This window comes from Pseudochaenichthys georgianus, chromosome 11, assembly GCF_902827115.2.
Source record: "Pseudochaenichthys georgianus chromosome 11, fPseGeo1.2, whole genome shotgun sequence".
Lineage (NCBI taxonomy): Eukaryota > Metazoa > Chordata > Actinopteri > Perciformes > Channichthyidae > Pseudochaenichthys > Pseudochaenichthys georgianus.
The window spans coordinates 23,138,610-23,162,950 of NC_047513.1; the positions used below are offsets into that span (position 1 = coordinate 23,138,610).

The window sequence follows — 24,341 nt, forward strand, 5'->3', positions numbered from 1 at the left end:
ATGACAGCAACTACAGTGAACTACTACAAAGTGCAAACATTTATTTCATTTACCAAACTAAAGTAACCAAACAGTCCCTGAGCTGACTGAGCCTAAATCCCTAAAACGTTGCTGAAAGGTAGAGTGTAGAGTAGACCATACGCATTACACTGTTACACACCTACTATACAGTATAGGCTACACTGTAGTGACTGTACAGTCAGAGTGTACTGTACTGTCTGTACACCATGTCTTTTCTACAACTCTACATGTGTACATTATACAGTACATACTACATACATAGTGATGTACATACATACTGTTAGAAATTAAAATCAATGTTGATATGGCGTAATTTTGAATTAAATACACTATTTAATTTAAATCAATTTTATTCTGAAAAAACCGGAAGTTCACACTATTAACTTAATACTTTTATTCTGAAAAGTCTTCACTTCCGGTTAGCATTAGCATGTGGCGAAATGCTACGTTTTCAAACCGTGAATCGAAGGTGAAATGACATGTGATGTTGTACACTGAGCACACTGGGATTAGCACTCATTTATTGCCGCTGAATAACGTTTATCAGGGAATGTTTAAATAACCACAGAAACCAGAATATACGTAAGTGGTAGTTTTTTTGCGAGTCCAAGTACCGGTTCCCAACGTTCCGGTTTTAACCGGACTTGAACCGAAACTTTTTACAAGTCCAGTACCGGTTCGGCGTACCGGTACGCAGCACTACTCATAACCATATGTTGTATTGGCCAGACGGGTACATCTCTTCAGCCTATTGATTGCTTTTCAAACTGAATACCCTAACAGTTTTATTCTGAAATAAATGAGGTACAGTACATGCTTACATATATTGGTTATTAAGAGACTAAATTAAATATTGTTTTTGTGGGTTTTACTGCAAGAGGACAGATTGGCATGAAACCGTCATGGAAGGTTAAAGTTATGACGGGGAATTTTTCAGGAAACGTTGTTTTTGTGCATTTCTAAATTCACAGAAATATGTAACGGCACTTATTGATCCTACTGTGACTCCAGCAAAATAGAACTACTGAACAAAATACTTCAGGTATAACTTTCCGAGTATGTAGTCTGTAGCATTTCAAGTTAGCTGCCTTCAGGGATTATGCTGCTCTTCATTCTACAGATTACATTACAAATAAGTATAAAACAAAGTATGAAAAGTCTAATTTCTTGTGTAAAATACAGATATTTATACTTTCAGAAAAGTTGTATAAAAACGGCCCTTTCATTTGCACTTTACATATCTCTTCATTTTATATTTAATAGCAGTTGAATTGCATTTGCATGTTAAAACTCTGCATATTCTGGTAAAATACAAGCAGATAACATCAACATACTGTAGCAGGGGTGGAAAAAGCTACTCGAAGAACGACTTGTGGCTCAGACATGTGCACCTCTGACCCCTGCCATGTTTCTCACCTTGTAAAGTCCAAAGAAGCCGAGGTCTCTGATGACGGACAGGGCGCTGACCCTCGGCCCCGTGGTGATCTCTCCTGCCACCTGCAGACGGATCTTTACAATCTCCAGAGGGTTGGTGAAGATCACCTGGGAGCCGCCAGCCTGATGGAACACAAATAAAACAATAAATAAACATAAAAGAGGAGACAATGGATTGGAGACTTAAGTCAAACATGAAACAGGACAGCTGAAAACAAAAACATTGTCTCCTATACGGACATAAGGATTGTTTTACAAAGCGAGGCACAGACAATGAGAAAATGCTGGGGGGGGCCTGAAGCAAACTGAATAATATAACTAGAGATACATACATACAAACACACACATATCCGACATACAAGTATAGTGTATATACTACCATACATCCATATCTATTCACATACGTACAAACGTTTTATTGTGGATGTATAGCAATGATCCTAGAAAGAGAGTTGGAGTGAAAATCAATAAAGAAATGAAATAAAAAATATATAAAAGTGAAAACTGAAAACTGACTTTAATATAATGGCTGCAGCAAACAACACCCAATTATGTCTGTCTTTAAAACGAGATTTCAAGTGTGTTGTTGTGTTCATTTAAACATTTCGATTGAATTTTTTAACAAAATCCAGATATATTTTGGTATTGCTTGAATTGCATTAAGTGATGTAACTTAATAGTGCCACCTCAGCAACCAGCTGCAAAACAAACGCAGAGAAAAGGAGGAGAGGAGCGGGAAATCCAGCTGATGCAGAGGAGCCTGTCAGCTGTTTGTCTTCATCACTCAGGCCCTGCGGGGACTCTGACTTCTCTCCTTCCCTCTAACCTCTCACCGTTCTCCAAACGTGTACTTGTGAGGGCAACAATACTGCGGCGTGTTCAGACTGGTGTGTGTGTGTGTGTGTGTGTGTGTGTGTGTGTGTGTGTGTGTGTGTGTGTGTGTGTGTGTGTGTGTGTGTGTGTGTGTGTGTGTGTGTGTGTGTGTGTGTGTGTGTGTGTGCATTTCAGGTCGGCAGGGCTTTTTAAGTATAAGAGGTAGCTGCGGAGCTACAGTTGCGGCGAGACGAATGGTTAACTGCGTCTAGTCGGGCAACATGACGGCATTTCCAGAATGCTTCTCAATACTGAGAATTGTTTACACCGTTTGAAGATTCATATTGAGGGCTTTTTCTGACTTCTGTGCCTTCCTTTAACTGTCTCTCTTTTTCGTTTTGAATGTCCTTTTTAGTTTTTTCTCTCCCTTCTTCTTGCTTTGACCGCCCCTCAAACGATCTCTCTCATCTTCTCTAATGTTGTCTCTCTCTTGCTACGGTTGCCAGTGGTTACGGTAGCTACACGAAAAACGGCGGCACATCGCAATTAGATAGCAATCGGTTGCCATGGTGCCATTTCTGTCTTAAACAGTCTGTTTGTTGTCGTTTCGCTCCTTCCCCCCCCCTCCTTCAGTCAGTTATGAATGATGGATTGTGCCTGTCGCCTCCTGCCTTACGGGAAGCCATCAAGCTCCAAATCTGCAACATGGGCCAATTTTTTTCAATTTCCCTCAGTTTTAAGTGTTACCATATATTGCCTAATAGAGGAGAGGGAGGAGGGAGACACATATATCATAATAGTCTCATTGAAGGTGTGTTTTCTAAATAACACACAGTATAGGCTGTGAATAGCAGGAGGGCTGCCGCTATGAAGCTGCTACATCTCACAGCTAACTCTTTATGAGTTGTTTTATAGAAATAAACTCCTTGATTACGTGCTGGCTAATAGCGTGAACATCAAGAGGCTATTGGCTTCAGCCTCGAGCAGTGTTGGCTGCTTCAATTGGATACTAATGAATCTGGAGATGTTGTTTAGTCGAGGAGAGTAAACAACAACATTGTTCAGAGAGACGCGCTGACAATTAGACCCGACAACATGAGAGAAAAATGAGTGACAGTGCAAAGCTTTCTCTGTACTCTGCACGTTCATACTTTACTGTGGAACACCCCTCCAAAAACGTGTGAGCGTCCGGGACGAATAGAGGATGAGACAAATAAACAAAGTGGGCTAATGAGAGAGAAAAAGAGGGTGAGACAGAAAAGACAGAGGTGTAGTCCAAACAACAGAAGTGAGGGAAGGTCGAGGAGGAGGAGGCAGAGAGGTTGAGGGTTGTGATTATGGAGTGACAGCGTCGGCTGCTCTCTGATGATTCCCAGGTAATTACAAGGCAAGGTGATCCTTAGAAACCTGGGACGTCAGCACCTTATGCACGCACCACAGCTCCTACCAGGAGCTGAGGAAAGTTTCAAGAACCACCGCACGAGACATTCACACGCCAAAAACTCCCTCCATCACTCCATGAATAACACTTCATTTGTACTGACGACCCTTATTGTGCTGTACGTGCAGGTCTTGGTGTGTGTATAAGATTCTTTGATAATCAGGCCTGAATAAGAAACTCATTACAAAGATGCAAACTGTGCTACACTCACAATGAACACGAACAAAGTATTATTGTATTTTGACTCTCAGGCTCACCCTGTTCCCTCTCTCAGCAATGACCCAGTAAGTATTTTGTGAAACTTAAGTCCTAAAATGCAGGCCAGTAACTGCCAGATAAGCATCCCGCCAGCTCAGTCAACGGGGCATGCCGTTCTTACCAAATAATCATTAGAAACTGGCAACCCAGCACTGCGGCTTAATGGTGCTGAGCCACAGGTTTAGAGAGGGAGGGAGCAGGAGAGAGAGAGGTGAGAAGAGGACAGGAGCATGTTTAAAGGGGACAGAACAACCAAAAATCTAAAATACATATTCAAGTTGGAGCTGTCTTTTTCTAGCTATCTATACCCGCAAAGAATATAGAAATGGAGAAGGAAGCATGCATCTACTAATGGGTAAGAGGCGCACTCAGTGACGGGTGTAGTTTGGGAGAAAGAATAGTTCCTACATGAAACTGCAACGTCTTTGAATAATCTTCAGTAACCGGGTCATGATTCCTGGAAAGAGACATTACTGTTGAGGTTTTCCAAGTATTTTTTACACGCCAAGAGCCATCTAGTTCTATTATATTTGAAGGAAGGCAAACATCTCTATGGCTGATATTTCCATCTTACAACTCACACTATTACAGGGAAGAGGAAGAATATGTATTTTTATTTTTGGGTTAAACTATCTCCTTTAGAAGACATTTAAAAAGGCAAGAAAAGACGAAAGATGAGGACCATTGATAAAGGAGGACACAAAGACGCCTCAAGAGAAGTTTACGGCACAGCAAGTGAACATTTCACATTATTTTTCCACTGTTCTTCCTTCTTCCTGTCCCTGTCCCTTGCTCTATAGACTGTGGACCTGAGGCTGACACTGTGGTCCAAAGCAACACCTCCACAGCTACCAAATGATATAAACAGATTTCATGTGCTGTGGCTGGAGCCTCACTAAAACAGGGTTCAGGAGGGTTCGACATCTATGTGTGTGTGTGTGTGTGTGTGTGTGTGTGTGTGTGTGTGTGTGTGTGTGTGTGTGTGTGTGTGTGTGTGTGTGTGTGTGTGTGTGTGTGTGTGTGTGTGTGTGTGTGTGTGTGTGTGTGTGTGTGTGTGTGTGTGTGTGTGTGTGTGTGTGTGTGTGTGTGTTGTGTGTGTGTGTGTGTGTGTGTGTGTGTGTGTGTGTGTGTGTGTGTGTGTGTGTGTGTGTGTGTGTGTGTGTGTGTGTGTGTGTTAGATAAAGTGGCAGGCAGAGTGCAGTGCCAGCACTAACACTGGGGCCTCAGCCAGGATGAAAGGAGCTGTCACGACGGCTCACTGAGGAAAAGAGGAAAAATCCATCCATCCACACTCCTCTCCTCTACATTTATCCTCTCCTCTGCATCTGTTTTTGTTCTGCTCCTGAATCCATATGGGTTTGTATAGAATAGGGAACCACTACTTTTCACACCCAGTACAGTGCAGAACATTTCTTCAGTAAATTAACTTTCCTGTGGTTGCTGCTACACTTTTTCATTTTTGTCACAATCTAAAATCGTTCACATAAAAAACAAAATGTACAGCAAATCTAGTGTGCTAGAACATTATTTAAAACATATTTTTAGAACTAATAAGGTCAATTGAATGTGCCTGAGTGGAGCTAAACCCATAATGACTTGTGTATCCTGAAATACTTTGCTTTAGTGATCAGCATCAAAAGAGGGTTGAGTGAAAGACCTTCTTTCATTTGCTCAGGCTAAAGCTGCCAGCCTGTGTGCGTGTGTGTGCGTGCGTGCGTGCGTGCGTGCGTGTTGGGGTAGTCTGTGACAGCTCAGTGATCAAAACCTATGATGGGAGGGGAGCAGGTAACAGACTGGTAGAGGTCTCAGGTAGCAGCCGCTGTCAATCTTCATCTCCTCCGTGTAGGTGTGTGTGTGTGTGTGTGTGTGTGTGTGTGTGTGTGTGTGTGTGTGTGTGTGTGTGTGTGTGTGTGTGCGCGTGCGTGCGTGCGTGCGTGCGTGCGTGCGTGCGTGCGTGCCTGTATACTCTTCTGTTTGTCATACATGCACACATACGCGAGCATGTACAGTATAATCATTTGCCCTTTCATGTGTGATCTCTCTACTTTCCATCAACACACAGAGACTCCTGGACTCCAAACAGCTCCGTGTCTGTCTGCTCAACTGTCAAAGAGGCGGCACTCAGAAAACCCGTAAACATAGTTAAGAGATGTATGCTGCCTTAGTACTGTATATACTGTCTGTGTACTGTGCCAGATAATATCAGTACAGTGCACTTGAGGAGCCAGGGTAATGAAGAGGGTGAGAGAGAGAGGCGTCATGTCTTTTTTGGAAAAGAAGGTGAAATCTGAAATATCTAATGCTGACTGTATTTGAGAAAATGACTTACACTGTTGCAAATATGCTGAATATTTCAGGCCATATTCACACTGACAACAGTCTTATAGAGGTTTAAGGAGAGATTTGGGTTCTGGGAAACTAAGTGAAGAACTGAGTCCCGAACTGTGGCTTTAAGATGTTATGACAACCTCACTCAATCAAGAAACTCTGCACTGCTGTTTTAGTCATTCAGAAATCACACCATAATTCATAAACAGTCTACAGTATGTTAGGTATGGTCAGCTTTCCAATATAAAAAAATCATTCTTAATAAGTACTGAGAGCAACCGAATGCAACAAATAATGAAGGCTTTTTAATGCCTTTTTTAAAAGTTGGGTTATTATCACTTTTGTTATGCTGTGTCCAAAATCGCTTACGGTGCACTTTATACACAATACGTGTACTTTGTTTGACATACTTCAAATCTACAGTTTTCGGAAGCTGAGCTGTCACTTCCTGCAAACACCTGATAGCAAGAATGATAGAAAATGCAAACCTGTTGTGCATCTCGGAGGCATCCTCGTTGCCATATTGCATTGTGGGATATGTAAGCCACTGTAACATCAGGTGTTTGATTATTGTTATATGTTACTGGAAATAGTATGTACTTGATGTACGTTTGAGATCTTATTAGGCTTTTTGTATAAAAAAAATCACACATACTGTTTAAGAAAACGAAATAGTTGGACTCACCACTAGTTCTACACTTTACTTGTAACACATTAAGTTAACTTACAAATCCACCAGCCATGATCTCAGCTGCCAGCGGGACGGTGCCGTCTTTCTGTCGAGTCTTTCCTCGCACAAAGTCATTCACCTAAAAACACAAAGGTCAGGCAAGAGATTTTCAAAACGGGCATGGTGGAACATGGTATAAATGTACAGTCGATATACATTGTGTTAATGAGAACCTGGAAATGCAGAAAAATGACTGGATATAATAAAGTTGCACTATACAATACAGTTAATCTTTTGCTCTCGTTTTCTTTTCATTTTTCATTTGTCTGTGTGTATGTGTAGTATCTATAGCATCATGTAAGTTAAGAGCAATGAAAGCACCTCATGGATGTCTCTGTGTGTAAATGTGCATTTGTGTGTCTGTGTACTTTCGCAGTGACTTACTGTGAGCTTTATGGCTTTCTCGGGCGCCACACCCAGTAGCTGTGGTACGAGACCTATCATTAGAAAACGAGGAGATGATTAGAAAAAAAGAGTGCTGTGGTACCCCCACTCACTCGCACACATACGTATACTGTACATATGCCACTTCCACACACTCCACATGATGTGTGGCTTCCCGCTGCATGCGTCCGACCCTGCAAGATCCTGCAGACGCTAATGAAATCTATTGATGTGGAGTGTGGGGACATCAGAGTAGCAACAAGAGAGAGAGGAAGAAGGGGGGGAAAGAGAGGAGGAAGAGAGAGAAACTGCTTCCCAGAATAGGAAAAAAGGGCAGAGTATAAAACAAACCGACCAAAAGTTTACGCAGACCTCAATTACAACCCAGAGCAGGGTAAAAATAAACAAAATAATCACAACGAAGCACAATGAAACTTGGCCCCCTACCCAGCCCAAAGGCAAGGAGCACACACACACACACACACACACACACACACACACACACACACACACACACACACACACACACACACACACACACACACACACACACACACACACACACACACACACACACACACACACACACACACACACACACACACACACACACACACACACACACACACACACACACACACACACACACACACACACACACACACACACACTTGATATTCTACAGTAGTTTTGCTGCGAGGCCACACACACATAATCATATAGTCAATTTGGCTTGGCACAAAGACCTAATGCCTGGACCTCATGAAAACTGAAAACGTTATATAAATGTTTTCCCCGAATGCCGACACACTTTCAGCACAGAATAAAGACACACACATGTTAGGAAATGAGAAAATACAGCTCGTTTTTTTTGGCTAAATCATAAAATAATGCTCCTATTTCTCATTTGTTAATGAAATGTGACATTAGTTGTGTGCCAATGTTACCCTGCTGATTCCACATTCTTTAGCTAAGCAGATTTCTTTCCCCTGAGTTTTTCAGTAAAGGCACTTTAGGTACATAACTACAGTTTGGCTGTCAGGATCCCCGTCTGGCCATCTCTCTGGAGCCAGACCTGTCTGTCTCTGCGTCTGTGAAGCCTTTCCACCCTTCATGGCCTTTGTATTTCCCACAGATATTCAAGCATTCAAGTTTCCTCTCGGGAGCCCGGTGCTGTCAATCAGAACCATGGGATTTAAAAAAAGGCCCCGCCACCGTTCCTGGGGACTTTTCTTTTTTCAATCTTTCTTCAATCCGACCCCAACAATACGGACACAGACACCCTAACCCCGGCTCCTACAGACAGGGCAGGTAGTCATTAGGGATGTCGTGCCCTGGTATGTGCGTACCTAAATGTAGCAGTACCTGCATGTCTGTGTGTGCATGCCTACATACTTGTGTTCAGTGTCTGTGCACGAGTGTGTAAGTCCAGACATGCGACATCACCACATCTTGACACATGCCTAAAGGTATGTGGCCTTGCGTGTGACGTTCTTTGTCCTGCTCTGAAAGTCCCCAGCCAGCCGGTAATCACTTCAAAGGAGACAGGTCAGCAGAGAGGTGAACTCATACAGCCTCCTGTCCACCCTACACTTTTCTTCTCCCCTCCACATTTATTGTCCCCTCGACTTCTTCTTTCTTCTCTCACATCTCAGCCCTCTCCTTAAAAACCTGTTTTGTGGATTTGACTACCGGTGGGTTGATTTTCCTGAAAAGCTGCGTGTATACACATTTTGGATGGATTTATTTTAAATGGTACCTAAAGGAATCATGTACCTTATAAAATATTATCAGAAAATCGATTACTCCCCGCGTGTCACGTTTCAATCTTTAAGATAGTCGGTATCTTTTTTACATGATCGCTCCAAGAGGAACAAAGCATCTAAAAAAGTAAAACTCCTTGATCAAATAAAGTAAACGAGGGTCCCATTTAACAACAGCTAAACTATATCCAAACATCCTTTTACAAACTCACAACTGCAGTACGGTCACTACTTCCTAAATGCATTTCCACTAAAACCATTGTATTTTATGGGCTCAAGAAGGAGTACATTGCCTGTGCAGGTTTGCATGGGAAATGCTTAAATAATAAACCTGGCTTATTTAAAATGCAAGATGGATGATGCATGGAGTCCTTAAAGACGCTATCAACTAGTTTGCAACAACATTTTACAGTATGCCTATATTTGACATGACACATGCATACTGACCTCGGTAAAGGCCGAAGAGGCCTTCGTAGCGCACCACCTTCCTGAAGCAGTCGAAGCTGTTCTTGTACATGAGCTCTCCCACCAGGGAGCCGCTGCCCCTCTGGTTCTGCATGCGAGTCTTCACCAGATCAATGGGGTACACTGCTGTGGCCCCCACAGCTACAGAGGAATAGAACATGCTTATTGCTATTGGTCATGTTGTTTATTCTTAATACATGTATTCACACAGGTGATTTGTTCACACAGTTATGATCGACACCGTCGGTTTATCTACAATTGTATCCCCCCCTTACTTTCTTGTGTTTTCCAACAGTAATATAGAGAAGCTTAAGGATGCTACAGAGATAGTTGAGCACGAGTAAAGAGAAGAGAATGTTGTTAGGCTCATAATTGTGTTTAATGATAATAACTTTAAGCCTACATTGAAGAATGACCTGTTTGAAGTGCAATTAGAAGTGTAGATCAAATGAATTCAATAAAAACATAAACCAAATCATGAACAGAAGGCATTCATTATGTTGAAAATAGCAGTTCATGAGAAATGTGTGCAGTTACAGCTTCAGTTTGAATTCTTGTTCGAACCGTATAGAAAGAAGTAATAGAGTCGCTGTGAGCATTACAAACACATTTCAGATGACTGGCTTACAATGGGGTGGAAAACAAACAAAAAGCAGGTAACTCTGCTCAAGACAATTGGAGAGAGGTGAGAACATATTATGTCTTTGTAATTCGGGTGTGTTGACCCTTTAAAAAGGAAGAGGAGGTAAAGGCGGAGGAGGAAGGGGAAGTCTGTGGGGTTGGGGTTAAGAAAGACGTGGAAGTGTTTTGATTTCCAGTGTCTTTGGCCCTTCAGACGGACACAAACAAAAATAACCGACCCAAGGCGACAGACTTAATTAGAGAGAGGCCGAGGCAGAAGAAGGGATGGCGGGGTCCGCCATCCCTTCTTATGTGTACCTCCTTATTAAGCTGTCTCCCTTGGGATAGAAGGAGGAGGAATGAAGGGAGGGAGGAGTAGAAAACAGTGGGGAGTCTGAAGCCAAACACAAGACCTAGGCACCACCCGTCACCCCCACCCTCACCTCCCTCTGATCACTCACACAGGTACAATAGAATCCACACAGAAGGGTTTTCCCAGAGAGGCGAGGGACGGGAGAGAGGATGGTGAAGGGCGGGAAAGAGATAGAGAGAGAAGCAGGGCAGCAACCGTTGCTCTTGTAAGCAAGGGGAAGGGCAATAGAGGGGCCATTGTTCTCTCTCTCTCTCTCTCTCTCTCTCTCTCTCTCTCACCCTTTTCTTATGAGGACAGCAGAGGGCAAAGAGGGGGGGGGGGGCAGGTAGACACGCAAGCAGGTAGGTAGGTGGGGTGAAGGTATGCAGGGAGCCAATGGGGCGTGACTCTTACCCCCTGCCACCGAGCCAAGGGAGAACCTGTAGGCCGACTCGGCCACCTGGGTGAGGATGGGCCGGGAGACGTCACCGCCCAACTGCTGCTCACAGCGGGGGGGGGGGGGGGAGACAGAAGACACCATGATTTAATAACAGAGAGACATGACACTGTTTTAGACATGATTTTTTCTCCACCAATCCAAATGCACTCCGATGCTTTCTCTTACAAGACATTGGACGCCACAGATCTGATTCCACCACCCTGCAGGCTAAATGAGAGGCTATTTAATCAATCAGTGGTCACACCTGCTCTAAAGTGTTGGAGAGCATGTCCCATTTTCATGATGGACATTTAAAACAGTAAAATGGTCAATTAATACAACCCTGCAGACAAGTAAGAGTATAAAGCGTGTTGAATATATGAGTAAGCATGTGTTTTGTGATAAGTGAGAGTGCACAAATACACAAATAAAGATGATACCAATCATTACTTCTCATAACTTGAGATGACGTGCTTATGACTCTTGATTACTCTGAAAGCAAAACAAGAACATATTCAAATTGTAGATTTATGTTTTGGACATACTAATCAGCTAATAAACAAATAATTTCAGGATTAGATCAAATAACTAAAGAAAGTGACACAAATCCCTGCACAGGTCAATTATTATTATATTTCAAATCGTCAGTTAGTCAAATTGGAAAGTAAAAAGATACCATTAATGAAATTAAAATGGGTCTACTTGTGCACTTGAATATCTGTTATGTATCTTGAGAAATACAGAGATATTAAGCAGTCTTAGTTTTAGATAGCTTTCTCTGTCCTGGCCGAGTATAATATATTTCAGATGTGTATTTCAGATGTTATAATACTTCAGAAAAATCTTTAAAAAATCAGTTTATAATGACTTTTTTCCAATAAACATACTCTTTACTCTACCTAAGTTCAAACATATGCAAAGCTTATACCATCGGTTAATCAGTTGCCAGTCTCAGAGAATTCCCCATGCTTAACTAAGAACTGGTCGAGACTGTTGTGTGAAGGCATGTCAATCAAATCAAAGGGATCTTAGTTATCATCACCATCATGTGCAAAGAGCAGAAGAGTGTTAATAGCCAGCATTAGCCACACCGTAACATTAGCCACGCTCCCCCTCCACCTGAGGTACCTGTTGCCTTGTCTGCTCTGCCCGGGTCTCGACCCTGAGGAGAGGGGGGGTGGAGAGTTGTAAGTATGTATGTGTGTGTGTGTGAGTGTGAGGGGGATGGGAGTCTATAGAACAGGTCCACCTGTCAGACTGAACTCCCACCCCCTCTTACAATTCATTCGCAGGGGTTTCTTCCTGCCAAAATGTATTCTTGAAACACAACCTTCTCCACTTCCACCATCCTGCTCAGCGCTGTCTGCAGAGGGAGGACTGGAGAGAAACACTGGATGTTTGAGGGAGAAGGAGGGAACAAGTTAACAGAGAGAAAATGCATACCGACAAACATGTAGAGAAATAAGTTAGAGGGAGAGAGAAGTAGATCAAAAAAGGAAATGGAGAGAACTAAGGATGAGGAGAGAGAGCTCCAGCTAGCTGGCGGCCAGCCCCTGAGGCCAAACCACAAGGGCCTAAAGTGGCTCATTGTGGTGGGACTGGCGTCTGTGTAGTGCTGGGCCCCTTTGCGTTCTCCCCTTTGGCCCCCGCCTGCTCCAATATGGCCTGGCCAAGCATTCACTGTAGAGCTGGAACCCACCAGGCATCAAAACTCAGACCGAGAAGGAAAACAGTCAAACGCTGCTCATCTGTCTGGCTGTCCGTACGTCCCCCTTCTTCCTCTTCATTACAAATTGCTCTTGTCAGCTGCTGCAAATTTTCTGCACGTCTATTATTTTGCACTTTAAAGGACTTTAGAGAATGATTAGGCCTCGAGGATGGATCTGCTTGACTTTATCTCCCTGGATTTATGAGTTGTGTCTGGTTTCTGTTGTAAGACATCAACCACATGTCAAGGAGAGGTCTAGAAGAGTTTTCTCTCATAAAAAAATCCTCTCTAAGTCTATGATGGAAAGTTACGTGGAGACAACTTGGTCCAAACCTTGTTATGCACTTTTGAAAATAAGCAGTACTGACAGGTTTTGGGGGCAAACTTACTGCTCTATATCTGACAAAAGTTGTTTGCATTTGTGTTTACAGTGTTTTATTTACATACATAGTCTTTAATATCTCAATGAATGAATTGTGTATTCCTGGCATCAAACACATGTTGTGTTTCGAGGGATTCATTACGAGCGAACAGGAGATATCATTATCATTAATTACAAATCTGCATGGTGACATCTAGCCCCAGAGAATGTATTGAGACGCAAAAAAGAGCTGCCCTTGTGGAAGAGGAAACCAAACACATCAACAAGTCTTCATATGCTGTACCTGTCTCTGGACCTCGGCCAAGTTGTAGGGCAGGGCGCCTTCCTCCAGCGGAGCGATCTGCTCAATGTCCACTAAACCAACACGTCTGATGAGGAGAGGGAGAGGAGAGGTTTCAAGTAACTTTCAGAGGTTGTAAAAACTCTCAGAGGAATACATTATTTCCCGATACATCACCATGTCCATGACCTTTGGCAACGCTAACTGTCAGTCTGAAGTTACTCGGATACTTTGCCATCATTGAAAACATTGTGGCATTCAAAAATCTACGCCTGTGCTTGGCATGATTGAGCGAGGCAACTGATCTATAGGAACTGACGACTCCCAAGTATAACAAAGATATTTAACCTTTGGATGTAATACTGCTGCCTTTCCTAGTCTTTCCATTGCATTTCTCACTGGCGATCCCAGATTTCCCAGGCTGAGGGAACCGGGACCGCCAAAATCCGCTCCCACCCCTCTCGTCTGAATATTGGGGCTATTATCTCTCGCATCTCCAATCAAGGGGAGTGGAGAGGGCTATTAAAGTATCCCATTGCCCAGAAATAATAATCAGGTGGTGTCTCAGGCCGGGGTTAGGAATTATGAGTGCGCTGGTTGGGCCGCGAGGCAGACGCAAAGGAAGTGAGGGAATGTGAAACGCATACAGTTGTTGTGTGCCACGGATCATAGGGCCTGGATTGCCCTTTTTTCTTAAAGAAATGGGAGTTTGGATTGGTTTTGGACTGAAAGAGGATTCTCTGGCACTGATGTAGTCATGTCTGATTCTTTTGATCCTTTGCAGAGGAGTTTGAGAAGGAAGAAAGCGCTTGTCTCTCTGAGGTATCGACCCCGGGGCTAAAGGTGCACCATGGGGGGAAAGAGCGGGATAGATTTACAACTCCCCGACTGACTGAGTAAAACATTTAATGACTTAAGTATGAATTCAGTTGTGAGTAAAAAATCGATTAAATGCACATATTTGCTTAGCCTTCATATACACATTACTTATGATTATTTCCTCAGAGATTGTATTATCCACCCCTAGACTACATTAAATAGAAAAAGGAAGTTATACCACGGATACATTATCAAAATGGAGGTATTAAATCAAAGCTAGTATACTTGTTGTGTGTGCCTCTTTAAAGATATGTGCGTGTGCGTGCGTGCGTGCGTGTGTGTGTGTGTGTGTGTGTGTTACCCTCTAGGATCTGACAGGTCAGCCAGCTGAAAGAGGATGTTGACCTCCATGGGTGTCACCTGACCGAACCTCTGAGCTGCCACAATAAACTCCTCTGCAAAAAAAGAGAACATTTGTTTTTTACATTTTTACAAAAAACAACAGCACCACACTTTAAGATACTGATTACAGTATGTTACAGATAACCACTCAGATAGAAAATAAAAATAGGGAATAAAAGTAATATATTAATAAAATACAAATATCTCAATTCTAAATCATTGCCAGTTCATGTTGGCAGTGCACTCAGCAGATGTTTCATCAGCCAGGCTTGTTTTTCTCCTCAGCTACATCCTCTAGCTCAGCCTGGGGGATCCCCAGGTATTCCCAGGCCAGATGGGATATGTATAATTCATCCAGTGTGTTCTGGGTCTGGGGACGTCCACAGCGAGGCACAAAGGGAGCATCAGGATCAGATCCCTGAGCAACTTTAACTGCCTCCTTTCAATGTGGAGAAACCGCAAACTCTGAGCACCTTCTGAATGTATCAGATACAAGCTCAACGCTCAGGGACACTGGTGCAGCGATGTCAGATCACAGGTGACTCCAGAGCCTCAGTTCCCATCTCACTATTACATTACAAGGGTCAAATATCCACAAGATCCTTTATATGGTGTGAATATATAGTTAAAAAAGACAAAGGTCTACAAAAGTATGCTGTAAATATGTTGATGAAACTGGATAAAAAGTCTGACTAATGACAGCTTCTGGCAGACGACCACAACACTGACGCAATAAGGACAAACGTCATCATTGAAGACAAACAAATGAGACAGACAGTTACCGTGATGCGATTAGAATGATGGATTTCTCTAGGTTGGAAAATTGTTCGACCCATTTGTTATAATGAAAGTACACAACTCAACAAAATATACACAATAGATATTATAATTTGGAAATGTCACATACTATTCTTTCAACTCAAGGCATTTGGCCTTTTTCCAAGCCTGCTGCACATCTGGCTTCAAACTGCCCCAGTGCATGCCAGGTCATGCCCTGATGGAGCCAACATGGCTACATCAGTGCATGCCAGGTCATGCCCTGATGGAGCCAACATGGCTACATCAGTGCATGCCAGGTCATGCCCTGATGGAGGCAACATGGCTACATCACCAGCAAAGAGCAATAAAATGAGACATACCAAAGGCAAACAATCAACTCTTTGGCTCAGCTGTGGGATTCAGTCCATGACAATTACAAACAGAATAGAGGAACAGCCTGAGTGGAGCCCAGATCTCACTGAGAATATGTTTGACCCATTTTATAACAAGGACAGAATATGTATTGCTTCTCCTCAATAAACTGTCATTTCCTATTTCCATAATATTGGCATGGCAAAGGAACTTGACATCAATTTAACGACTTTGGTTGGTTTGTCAAGGCTTTAAAAGGCAGTAAGGACAGTAGGCCTGGGGCAAAAATAATTGTGTAATGCAATAAACTGCAGTCCACAGACAACAACCTGTTGCAAAAGCATCAAACAATGCCTTCTGCTTTTAAAACTTACATTTTTCTTTGTCTTTGACGTGCTATATTTTCCCAACTGCTATAGTAGTTACATGTCAAACTGCCATTTCATCATGAAACTAAGTTAAATAAGTAGTGCTGAGCTGAATGAATCACCTACACACAATCTGTTTTCACAAAGAAAATCCGTTTCCTCTGACTGACATCTCTTTTGTTCTCATCCGATTCATATTTCCATTAGCCTCATTAACTCAAAATCATCAATCAATATCATGTTACAAACAATGCACCAAAATATGATGACAGAGTGGGAATTTGGAAAGTTACAGCTGGGATGGCAAATACTGCTAAAATAAAACCAATTCAAGATACATTAATATTCTTTGTTCTGTAACTTTAATTCAATATCATTGCATGTCTGTGTTAACCAGCAAAAGACAGGCTAGCTACTTGTAAAGCCATGACAGGTATTTCCATCTAAACACAGATGAATGGCAAGTTACATAATGAACACTAGTTCATGCCCCGCGGTAAAAAGTTGCATTTCGTGATGTTCTTTTCACTCCTATCACTAGTGGAGACATTCATAAAGGAATTGTTATCCGGGACTTATCGCTTATACCAGTTTTAGACTTCACTTTTTGTACTTTACCGTGTGTGACTTTGTTGAAACTTTAATGGCTGAAGTGTCAAAGCATGTTAAATTTATCATAAGAAAAAGAAAACTGAAAGTATGGCAACGCAGAGTTCTTCTGAGGCAGCTTTAGTATGGCGTAACTTAAGACCTGTGTATTGTCAGTGGAATAAAGAACAGGTTGATTGTAGGCTGGCTTACAGTGGAGGAGTCAGCATTGTTTGACCTGCTTTATTCAAAGAGCAGCAGGCTGGGGTTGTGACAAAGTCGTCCTACACTGGAGCCATTCACCCGCCGAGGCTCAGCTTACCACTGAGGCATGCTCTCTGTGTCTCTCACACACACATATCCATGGGTATATGCAGGTAATGCTCACAAGCATGTGAGAGAGCATACTTACACAAGAATAAACTCTCTCTCACACACACTCAGACGTAGACAGAAGTCTGTCTGCGGTGATCACAGATCACAATGCTGATAACCTGTCTACCTGTAGCCTGTAGTCACCAATACACACATGTACACACACACACTTGACTATCCTCTGACCACATTATATGATTACCTGCCTCTCTGTGAAGTGGTCAATTTCATGGTGTATTAAAAGGAAAGGCAAAGTCCCTCACAACTGTCTCAACTTCACAGTTCCTTGATAATTGATATCTAAGCTAAAGATTAACCTGTGTAGCAGGACACAGATCATACATCAGTTTTGCTCTGTACATAGCTGCTGAAATGTCTGAACTGATACTGACACCTCCAAAAGAACAATTAAGAAGCTAGATATCACATAATTGTTCAACATAAACTACCATCTTAACATCCTTTTGGTGCTTGTGGTTAATGAGTGCCTCATCAAGAATTGTTGTGGTTAAAAGTGAATTGATTAGCACATTTGAAAACAATACATTGCACGAGAAATTGTTATTCAATACAAAAAATAAAAAAGGACCAACTGTAAATTGCTATTACATGTGCGTCTTAAATTATTTAATTGTTAGCAGATATGGTGTTAATAATGTTTGCTGTCTTACTTCTAGCACAGTAGTGTGCTAATATTCATTTGTTGGCACCAAAGTACGGTTGAGGCTTGGAAATTGAGGCTTGGAAATTCAGGAATGGAAATTGTTTTGCAGATATTTAGTCATCAACAATTATTGGACCCGTTTTTCTATAATCAAGTCTTTAGATGCAAAGTCATGGGATCGCCAAAGCTGTTTGAATGAATCATCAGGGAACATGAATGTTTCGCTAGATTTCTGAGCAATCTATTCAATAGTTGTTGAGCAATAGACCACGTGAGGGATAACCAAAGTTAAGACGTCATTCTCAGGGAACACAAAACGCATTTTGTAAGATATTTGGAAACAATCACTGAATTGTTAAGATGTGAATGGCTCACATAATGTGTCTTCATTCAACACACACATTTGTTTTAACTTCAAAAAGATGCACAGTCATGAATTGCCTTGTGGTGTACACTGCTAACTAAAAAAAAAGGTGCGTTCTCTAAAAGTCTTCTGTGCACGTACACTCACTGTAATGGCGTACCCAAGGCAAAACAGTGGCCTGGTTGCACATGCGGAATCAATCAGGATTATTACGCATGTGTGCATGCTTGACTGTGTTAATGCATCTGAATGCTCGTGTGTATGCAAGAAATGTTTCAAATGGTGTGTTACAAATACGCACACACTGGATACATGCGGGTGTGTGTGTTCAGTATGTGTTTGTCGGCCGGCCAGTGGTACATGAAGCCGAGCACTTGCAGTCCCCAGAGGAGGCCTTAATGACTCGGGGAGTGGAGGGTGGATGGGTGGTGGCTGTGTGGAGGTCTGGCTGGCTACGGGCCACCGCGGGTCGAGCCAAGCCCAACCTCGGTGTACCCATGGTGGGAACAGCCTGGGGAGCGCATGGGCTCTTGGTCTGGGTCGGCTACAGTCCACACCCCTGATAAGGCTGCAGATAGCATCATAAGGCTGCACTCAAGGCTCTGGGCAATGTGGAGAGAGGTCATAATGGACGGCCAGAGAAGGAGAGAGGGAGTCAGAAGGAAAGAGACTGGGAAAGGTGGAGAGACAGAGAGAGCTGACTTGGCTTCCTGCCAAGGACTGAGGAAAGGAATGAGAGACAGCAAGTGGGGCAAGCAAGTGAGTGAGATAAGGATTTAAAGAGACTAACCATGGGAGACGAAGAAAAATTGAGAAAATGTCTTAAAAAAAAGACAAAGGCTGTTGGATGAATATATAATAATACCTCCTTTTCATCACCTTGTAGCTTTACATCTTTGCACTACAGTAATTTAAATGATAGAGTTTCAAAATGGTTTTAACTCTCTAATGTGCACATTGATCTGCAGGTTGAGACAACACACCTCATCATCAAAAAGTAAGGCAATGATTTTCTTTCTTTTTTTTTAAGAATCAAAAATCTCATTAAAAACCAAAAAGCATGCCAGGACAAAAAGAGCAGTCCTCAGATCAGTGCCAGAATGTCTAATAGACAAGACAGGCTCCATCAGGGATTGTGGGGTATGCAGTACGTGTGCACGGTCACATCCAGCATGCCCATTTAAATGCCACCGGGAAGCAAGAAAACCAAACAAAAACAAGTTTCCACCCTCAGAACACACAGACGTAAATACAATATCTGGAGAAACACATATAATACTCCCTGTAGTGCAGGACCACTTTGTGTCGCACATTTCCTTTGTGAGTGTGTGTCCTGTGTCTTTTAGTATAAATACATTTAGTGTATCACTTTTCCTCCCTGTGTACCTTTGGTGACTTCCACATCTTTGCGGTGGCCAGCCAGAGTGCTGAAGACCTTCCTGATCAGCTCCATGTTGTTGAGAAGAGAGTTGAATCCGTTGAAGTAGGAGAAGCTGACCTGGTGAGATGTGGTGCCACCCGCAACCTAAACAAGGGTGGAGACAAGCATTTTAACATGCTAGAAGTTCTTATCCAAATACACAAACACCATCACACTGCAGTCCAAACAGAACATATGCATTTTGACATTTTAAATTAGATATTAAGACGGAATAAAAACATCACACATCACAAAAAGGAAATCTTGATGAATGCCGGTGGTTAATCATCAACGTTCCTCCTTACCGACGCTCCACAGGGAGAAGTAAACATGCATCAACCACTACTTTTTCCATCGCACAACGAATGCTCTCGAAGACTTTAATTAACTTTCTTTATGAGGTGGAGGAAGTGATAAAGGTAAAGGATCAAAAATAGACGCTGGCCTTTAGAGGACATTCCAGACTGCACACACACTCTTTTATGTGAAGCAGCATCTCATCTTTATCAAATCAGGCTCTCCAACTCGTAGAGGAGCAGCTCGAAATGCTGTCTGTATACAAATGTGATTTTCAGTACATTTCATAAATGCTGTGGCCAGTTTTTTTAACTTAAAAGTATCTGATGAGCCTTGAGGCTTTGCAGCTCTTGAAGGGGAAACGTAGAGCTTCCTTTCACTAGATGGCACTGTTTGCTTTACAGACACACTGGGAAGGTTGCTTGCAGCTCACTGAGTTTGAAACAAGGGGGGAAGCTCTGGCTCGGGCGAAACTGCCTTAACAGAGATACACTTTTGTATCTGTTCATATCTATGAGCCTATAGACATGGATCTTCCCCCGATATCCAACTCAGAGTCTTTTACAGAGGGGCAGAGGAGAAACATGTTTGGGTGAAAGAGTGTGGCGCTCATTTGCCATGTTTTGCGAGTGAATTAAAGGTTGCCATTTCACTGTTTCTGTTCTGCCATAATACCGCCTTTAATGTGTCTGCAGTGTTTATGGGTTTTTTGATATGTGTGTGAGGACGTGTGTGTGTGTGTGTGTGTGTGTGTGTGTGTGTGTGTGTGTGTGTGTGTGTGTGTGAGAGAGTTTACTAACAGCACACCAAGACGTCTGGTCGGTGAGGTAAACACAGTGGAGAAAATGACAGTCTACAAGGTGTTTATGAAATGGGGCCAGACATGGACACAGACGCAAGACTCACACGCGTGCAACACAAACACACACAAAGAAAAGACAAGACAGAAATAAAATAAAAGACAAACATCTCAGAGTTCAAAACAAATAAGAGTGCACGTGCACAGCTGCTCCCGCACACACACACACACACACACACACACACACACACACACACACACACACACACACACAGAGATGATGGACTGCGGCGCTGCAGTCTCCGTCTATCTCTTCCCATTCAGCTGGCCTGCTCGGCTTTGACACTGCCAGAGAGGTTAGACTTAATGACACGTTGGGGGAGAGAGACAGAGACACGGGGGAGTGAGGGAGAGAAAGAGGGGCGGTTTGAGAAAGAGAAGAAATGAAGGGAGGGGGGGGGGGAAAGAGAGGACGGATGAGAGGTGACAGAAAAAGGTAGAAGAGGAAGACGAAGAAACGAGAGATGGACAGCTGGAGGGAAAGAGAAAGCCACAGTGTTTGGTTGTGGGGGTGTGAGAGAAAGAAACAAATGCAGGGAATACAGAAAAAGACAAGCACGAGGTAGTGAGATGGAAGAAAACAGTCTTGCCTTTTACCCTTTTAAGGAGAATAGAGTAATGTTAGGTCTCTTTCCTTCCTAGCTGGCATTAGCAACTACATCAGTGGCAAACATCGCTTATGAAGTATGTGGAAGCACATGTAAACATTGTGTTTGTGTATGAAGTGTGCATCTTTTTACTTTTTGTCATACAAACATTTGTATGCAAACATAGGAATTATATTATATCACAACACATGATGAATATAGAGGTACCTGTAGCAACACAGCTACAAAGTTCAATTAAACGATGACAGTCTTGCAGTAATGAATCAATTAGGTGCTGCTAAATACAAAACCCACAATTTGTACAATATTCTCTTAAGTATCATTGCTCCCAGGTGTGGACGACGCTACAACAAATGGAAGAGAGATCCGCAGAGCCAAACAAAAACCCACCGCCACGAGGCATTGCTCCACGAAGGATGTGAGGATGTGTGGCCGGATGGTGACCATGATGTCCCTGAAGTCCAGGGCCGAGATGGAGCCGCTGTGGTCCTGGTCCCGCTGGATGAAAGCCTGCCGCGCATGTTCCAGCTGCATCTCCTGCGGAAGGGCGTGTGGAGAAGAGTGGAGGGAAGTTAGATCATAGGAGTTAACTCGTATTATTGGACACATATGTGGGTCATGCACCTCTTAAAGATGCCTTCATAAATTAAAAATCCACATAAACTCACTCATATAAACACGTTTGTGTAAAAACACAGCGTTTTGCTTTGATGGGCCCCCTGGTGCCGTCTCCCCCTCTCAGTTACGGGGGAGCCAGTGTTTGGCCGGGCTTCACGCTCGCCTCCTCTCCCCACAGCGGCTCGCCTACTGTGAGGTGTCGCTTGGGCTTTTCACACTCTCCCCAAATCCCCATTAAACCCACTTGAGGGAAAACGTACAAACATACACACACACAGACGTGCACACACAGACGTGCACACACAGACGTGCACACACAGGTAAGACAGCTAATCACCCAACTGCTCACTTTGTCTGTCTTCTTGCAAACACACACAAAGGTCCACGGGGACAACAGCAGGCTGCGGTGGGGACACATCCCATAAGGCCTTTGAAATTAGCAGCCATTATCAGTACCTGCAACCACAAGTCTACAGAGAGAGGCTGCAAACAAACCACCCATGCTTCCTCCATCTCACAACAAATAACTTGGTTACAGCTGAAGACTGGGATATCAGAACAATAATAATCCACAACGAGTCATTGGAAAAAGCTCAAGCCGTAAGCTTAGGAGCAGCGAGCTAAAACTAGTCGCTTTGGCTGTTGACTCACTTCCTACGCGTCATAAGTCATAACCTTTACTCCAAAAATCGATGAGGCAGAAATGTCAAAAGTAATTTTTCTTCAATTGTTATTGAATTGAGTTTTCTTTGACCAATTAAATGTCAGATTTAAGCTTAATTTATTTTAAAGACGTATTGTGTTCAGTCAACAGAAACATTAATGCAAGAGCTTCCCTTAATTCCCCACATATATGTAGAGCTGAAATGAATATGGTAAATTATTTAATTGACAAAAAATTAACAAATGAATAGATCCACTGTTTTTAGCTTCTCCAAGGTGAAGGTTTGTGGATTTTCTTGTTGTTCTGTAGTAGTGACTGATGTATGGATAAAGCAAGCCATTTGAATGTCAACAAAATGGGAAATTGAAATTTCTCTTTTTTTCTGGTATTTTATAGACCAAATGATGTATTGAATAATTGTGAAAAACTATGAATATCCCTCTATTTAAAAAGTCTAATTTCCACTGAAGTATTACGTTATATTGACTGATTTTATAAAACACACTTAGAAATGTCCTAAAACAAAAAAATATATACATCTAATAGGAATATATATATAACGAGAATGAATTATGTCAACATTTGAGTAAATGCAGAAACTTTCAAATAAAAATATAAATGACATTTCTCAAAGAAAGTACCGGCAGTACATTAAGTAACTTAATAATTCAGTTCAGAATAAACTATTATTATACATTTGTCCAAGAATAATAGAGCCCCACACGTCGGACGAAAGTGCTGAAAGGAGGATTACATCTTGAACATTCATGGCATTATTCAATTGATTGATTCAAATGTTTTTGTTATAAAAGGAACTATAAAAAGTGGTATTACCACAACAAAAAACCCTATGAGGCAATGACTTATTGTTGTGTTGAATTTGAGTGATATTTCACTGACAGCATAACTGATCGAACTCTACATTTGCGGCACCCAAGAGAAACGACTGGGGAAGAGTGACATTTACACAAAGCTGAGTGGAGACCGGAGGGGAGTAAGAATAGACATCGCAACAAAAGAGCCAAGATTTGCAAAACAGCAAATGTAGCAGCCATGTGTCAGTATCACCTACGAGCACAGCAGGGGCTCCGCAGAGTGTATAAGTAAGTGGAAGGCGAGGAAACGAGGAGAGATTGACACATGTAAACACTCTCGAGATAAATAAGGTGAGATGTTTTGGTGTCAGCATCCTGAGAGTCGTGACTCACTTCTCCGGTCGGTTGCGAGTAGGTCAAAACACTTTGCTTTGGAATAAACTGGGAGGAGGATTGGAAGAGGAGATCTGAATATTGGAATTAAAAGCAAAACAAAAATATAAAGTGAAAATGTTCTGCTTGCATGCAAAAATAAGGGTAAGCATTTATCTTTGTTTCCATCTGTAAATGAGAGGGGAAAAAATGAAATCTTGTTTCTCTGGACAAGTCAAAAGTCTGAAAAGCCACACACCAACCACACAGAGCAACAAAACAACTGTGGTACAGGGAAGGAGCAGTTTATAGTTTCAGCCTCTTAAAACCTTAGCTTGAGAGTTTCAGGGACATGGTTTTTATTTGGGAGGCAGGAGACATACAGCTCTGGGCTTAGGACAGCCTACCAGAGACCGCTGAGGCATTTGCAGTCACTTTAATTGTCCTTGGATGAGAATAAAAACACATGACAGGCCATCTCCGTTTGTTTTCAATGGATGCAATACTTTCCATCTCCCATCAAAACTTAAAAAAATAGATATGAGTGGAGCAGGGTTG

The 24,341-nt window shown here is 42.4% G+C and overlaps 1 protein-coding gene across 1 annotated transcript in view; it reads right to left on the minus strand.

Annotated features, from left to right (window-relative positions):
- Nucleotides 1-24,341, minus strand: part of LOC117455381 (electrogenic aspartate/glutamate antiporter SLC25A13, mitochondrial) — a 50,778-nt gene that overhangs the window by 10,307 nt on the left and 16,130 nt on the right. Inside the window, exons 6-14 of the mRNA XM_034094887.1 lie at nt 21,705-21,851; nt 19,517-19,655; nt 14,600-14,693; nt 13,423-13,507; nt 11,025-11,109; nt 9,620-9,778; nt 7,410-7,462; nt 7,024-7,104; nt 1,438-1,578 (exon numbers count right to left, since the gene is read on the minus strand). Of these exons, the coding sequence (XP_033950778.1) occupies nt 1,438-1,578; nt 7,024-7,104; nt 7,410-7,462; nt 9,620-9,778; nt 11,025-11,109; nt 13,423-13,507; nt 14,600-14,693; nt 19,517-19,655; nt 21,705-21,851 (984 nt within the window). The remainder of the gene's footprint in view (nt 1-1,437; nt 1,579-7,023; nt 7,105-7,409; nt 7,463-9,619; nt 9,779-11,024; nt 11,110-13,422; nt 13,508-14,599; nt 14,694-19,516; nt 19,656-21,704; nt 21,852-24,341) is intronic.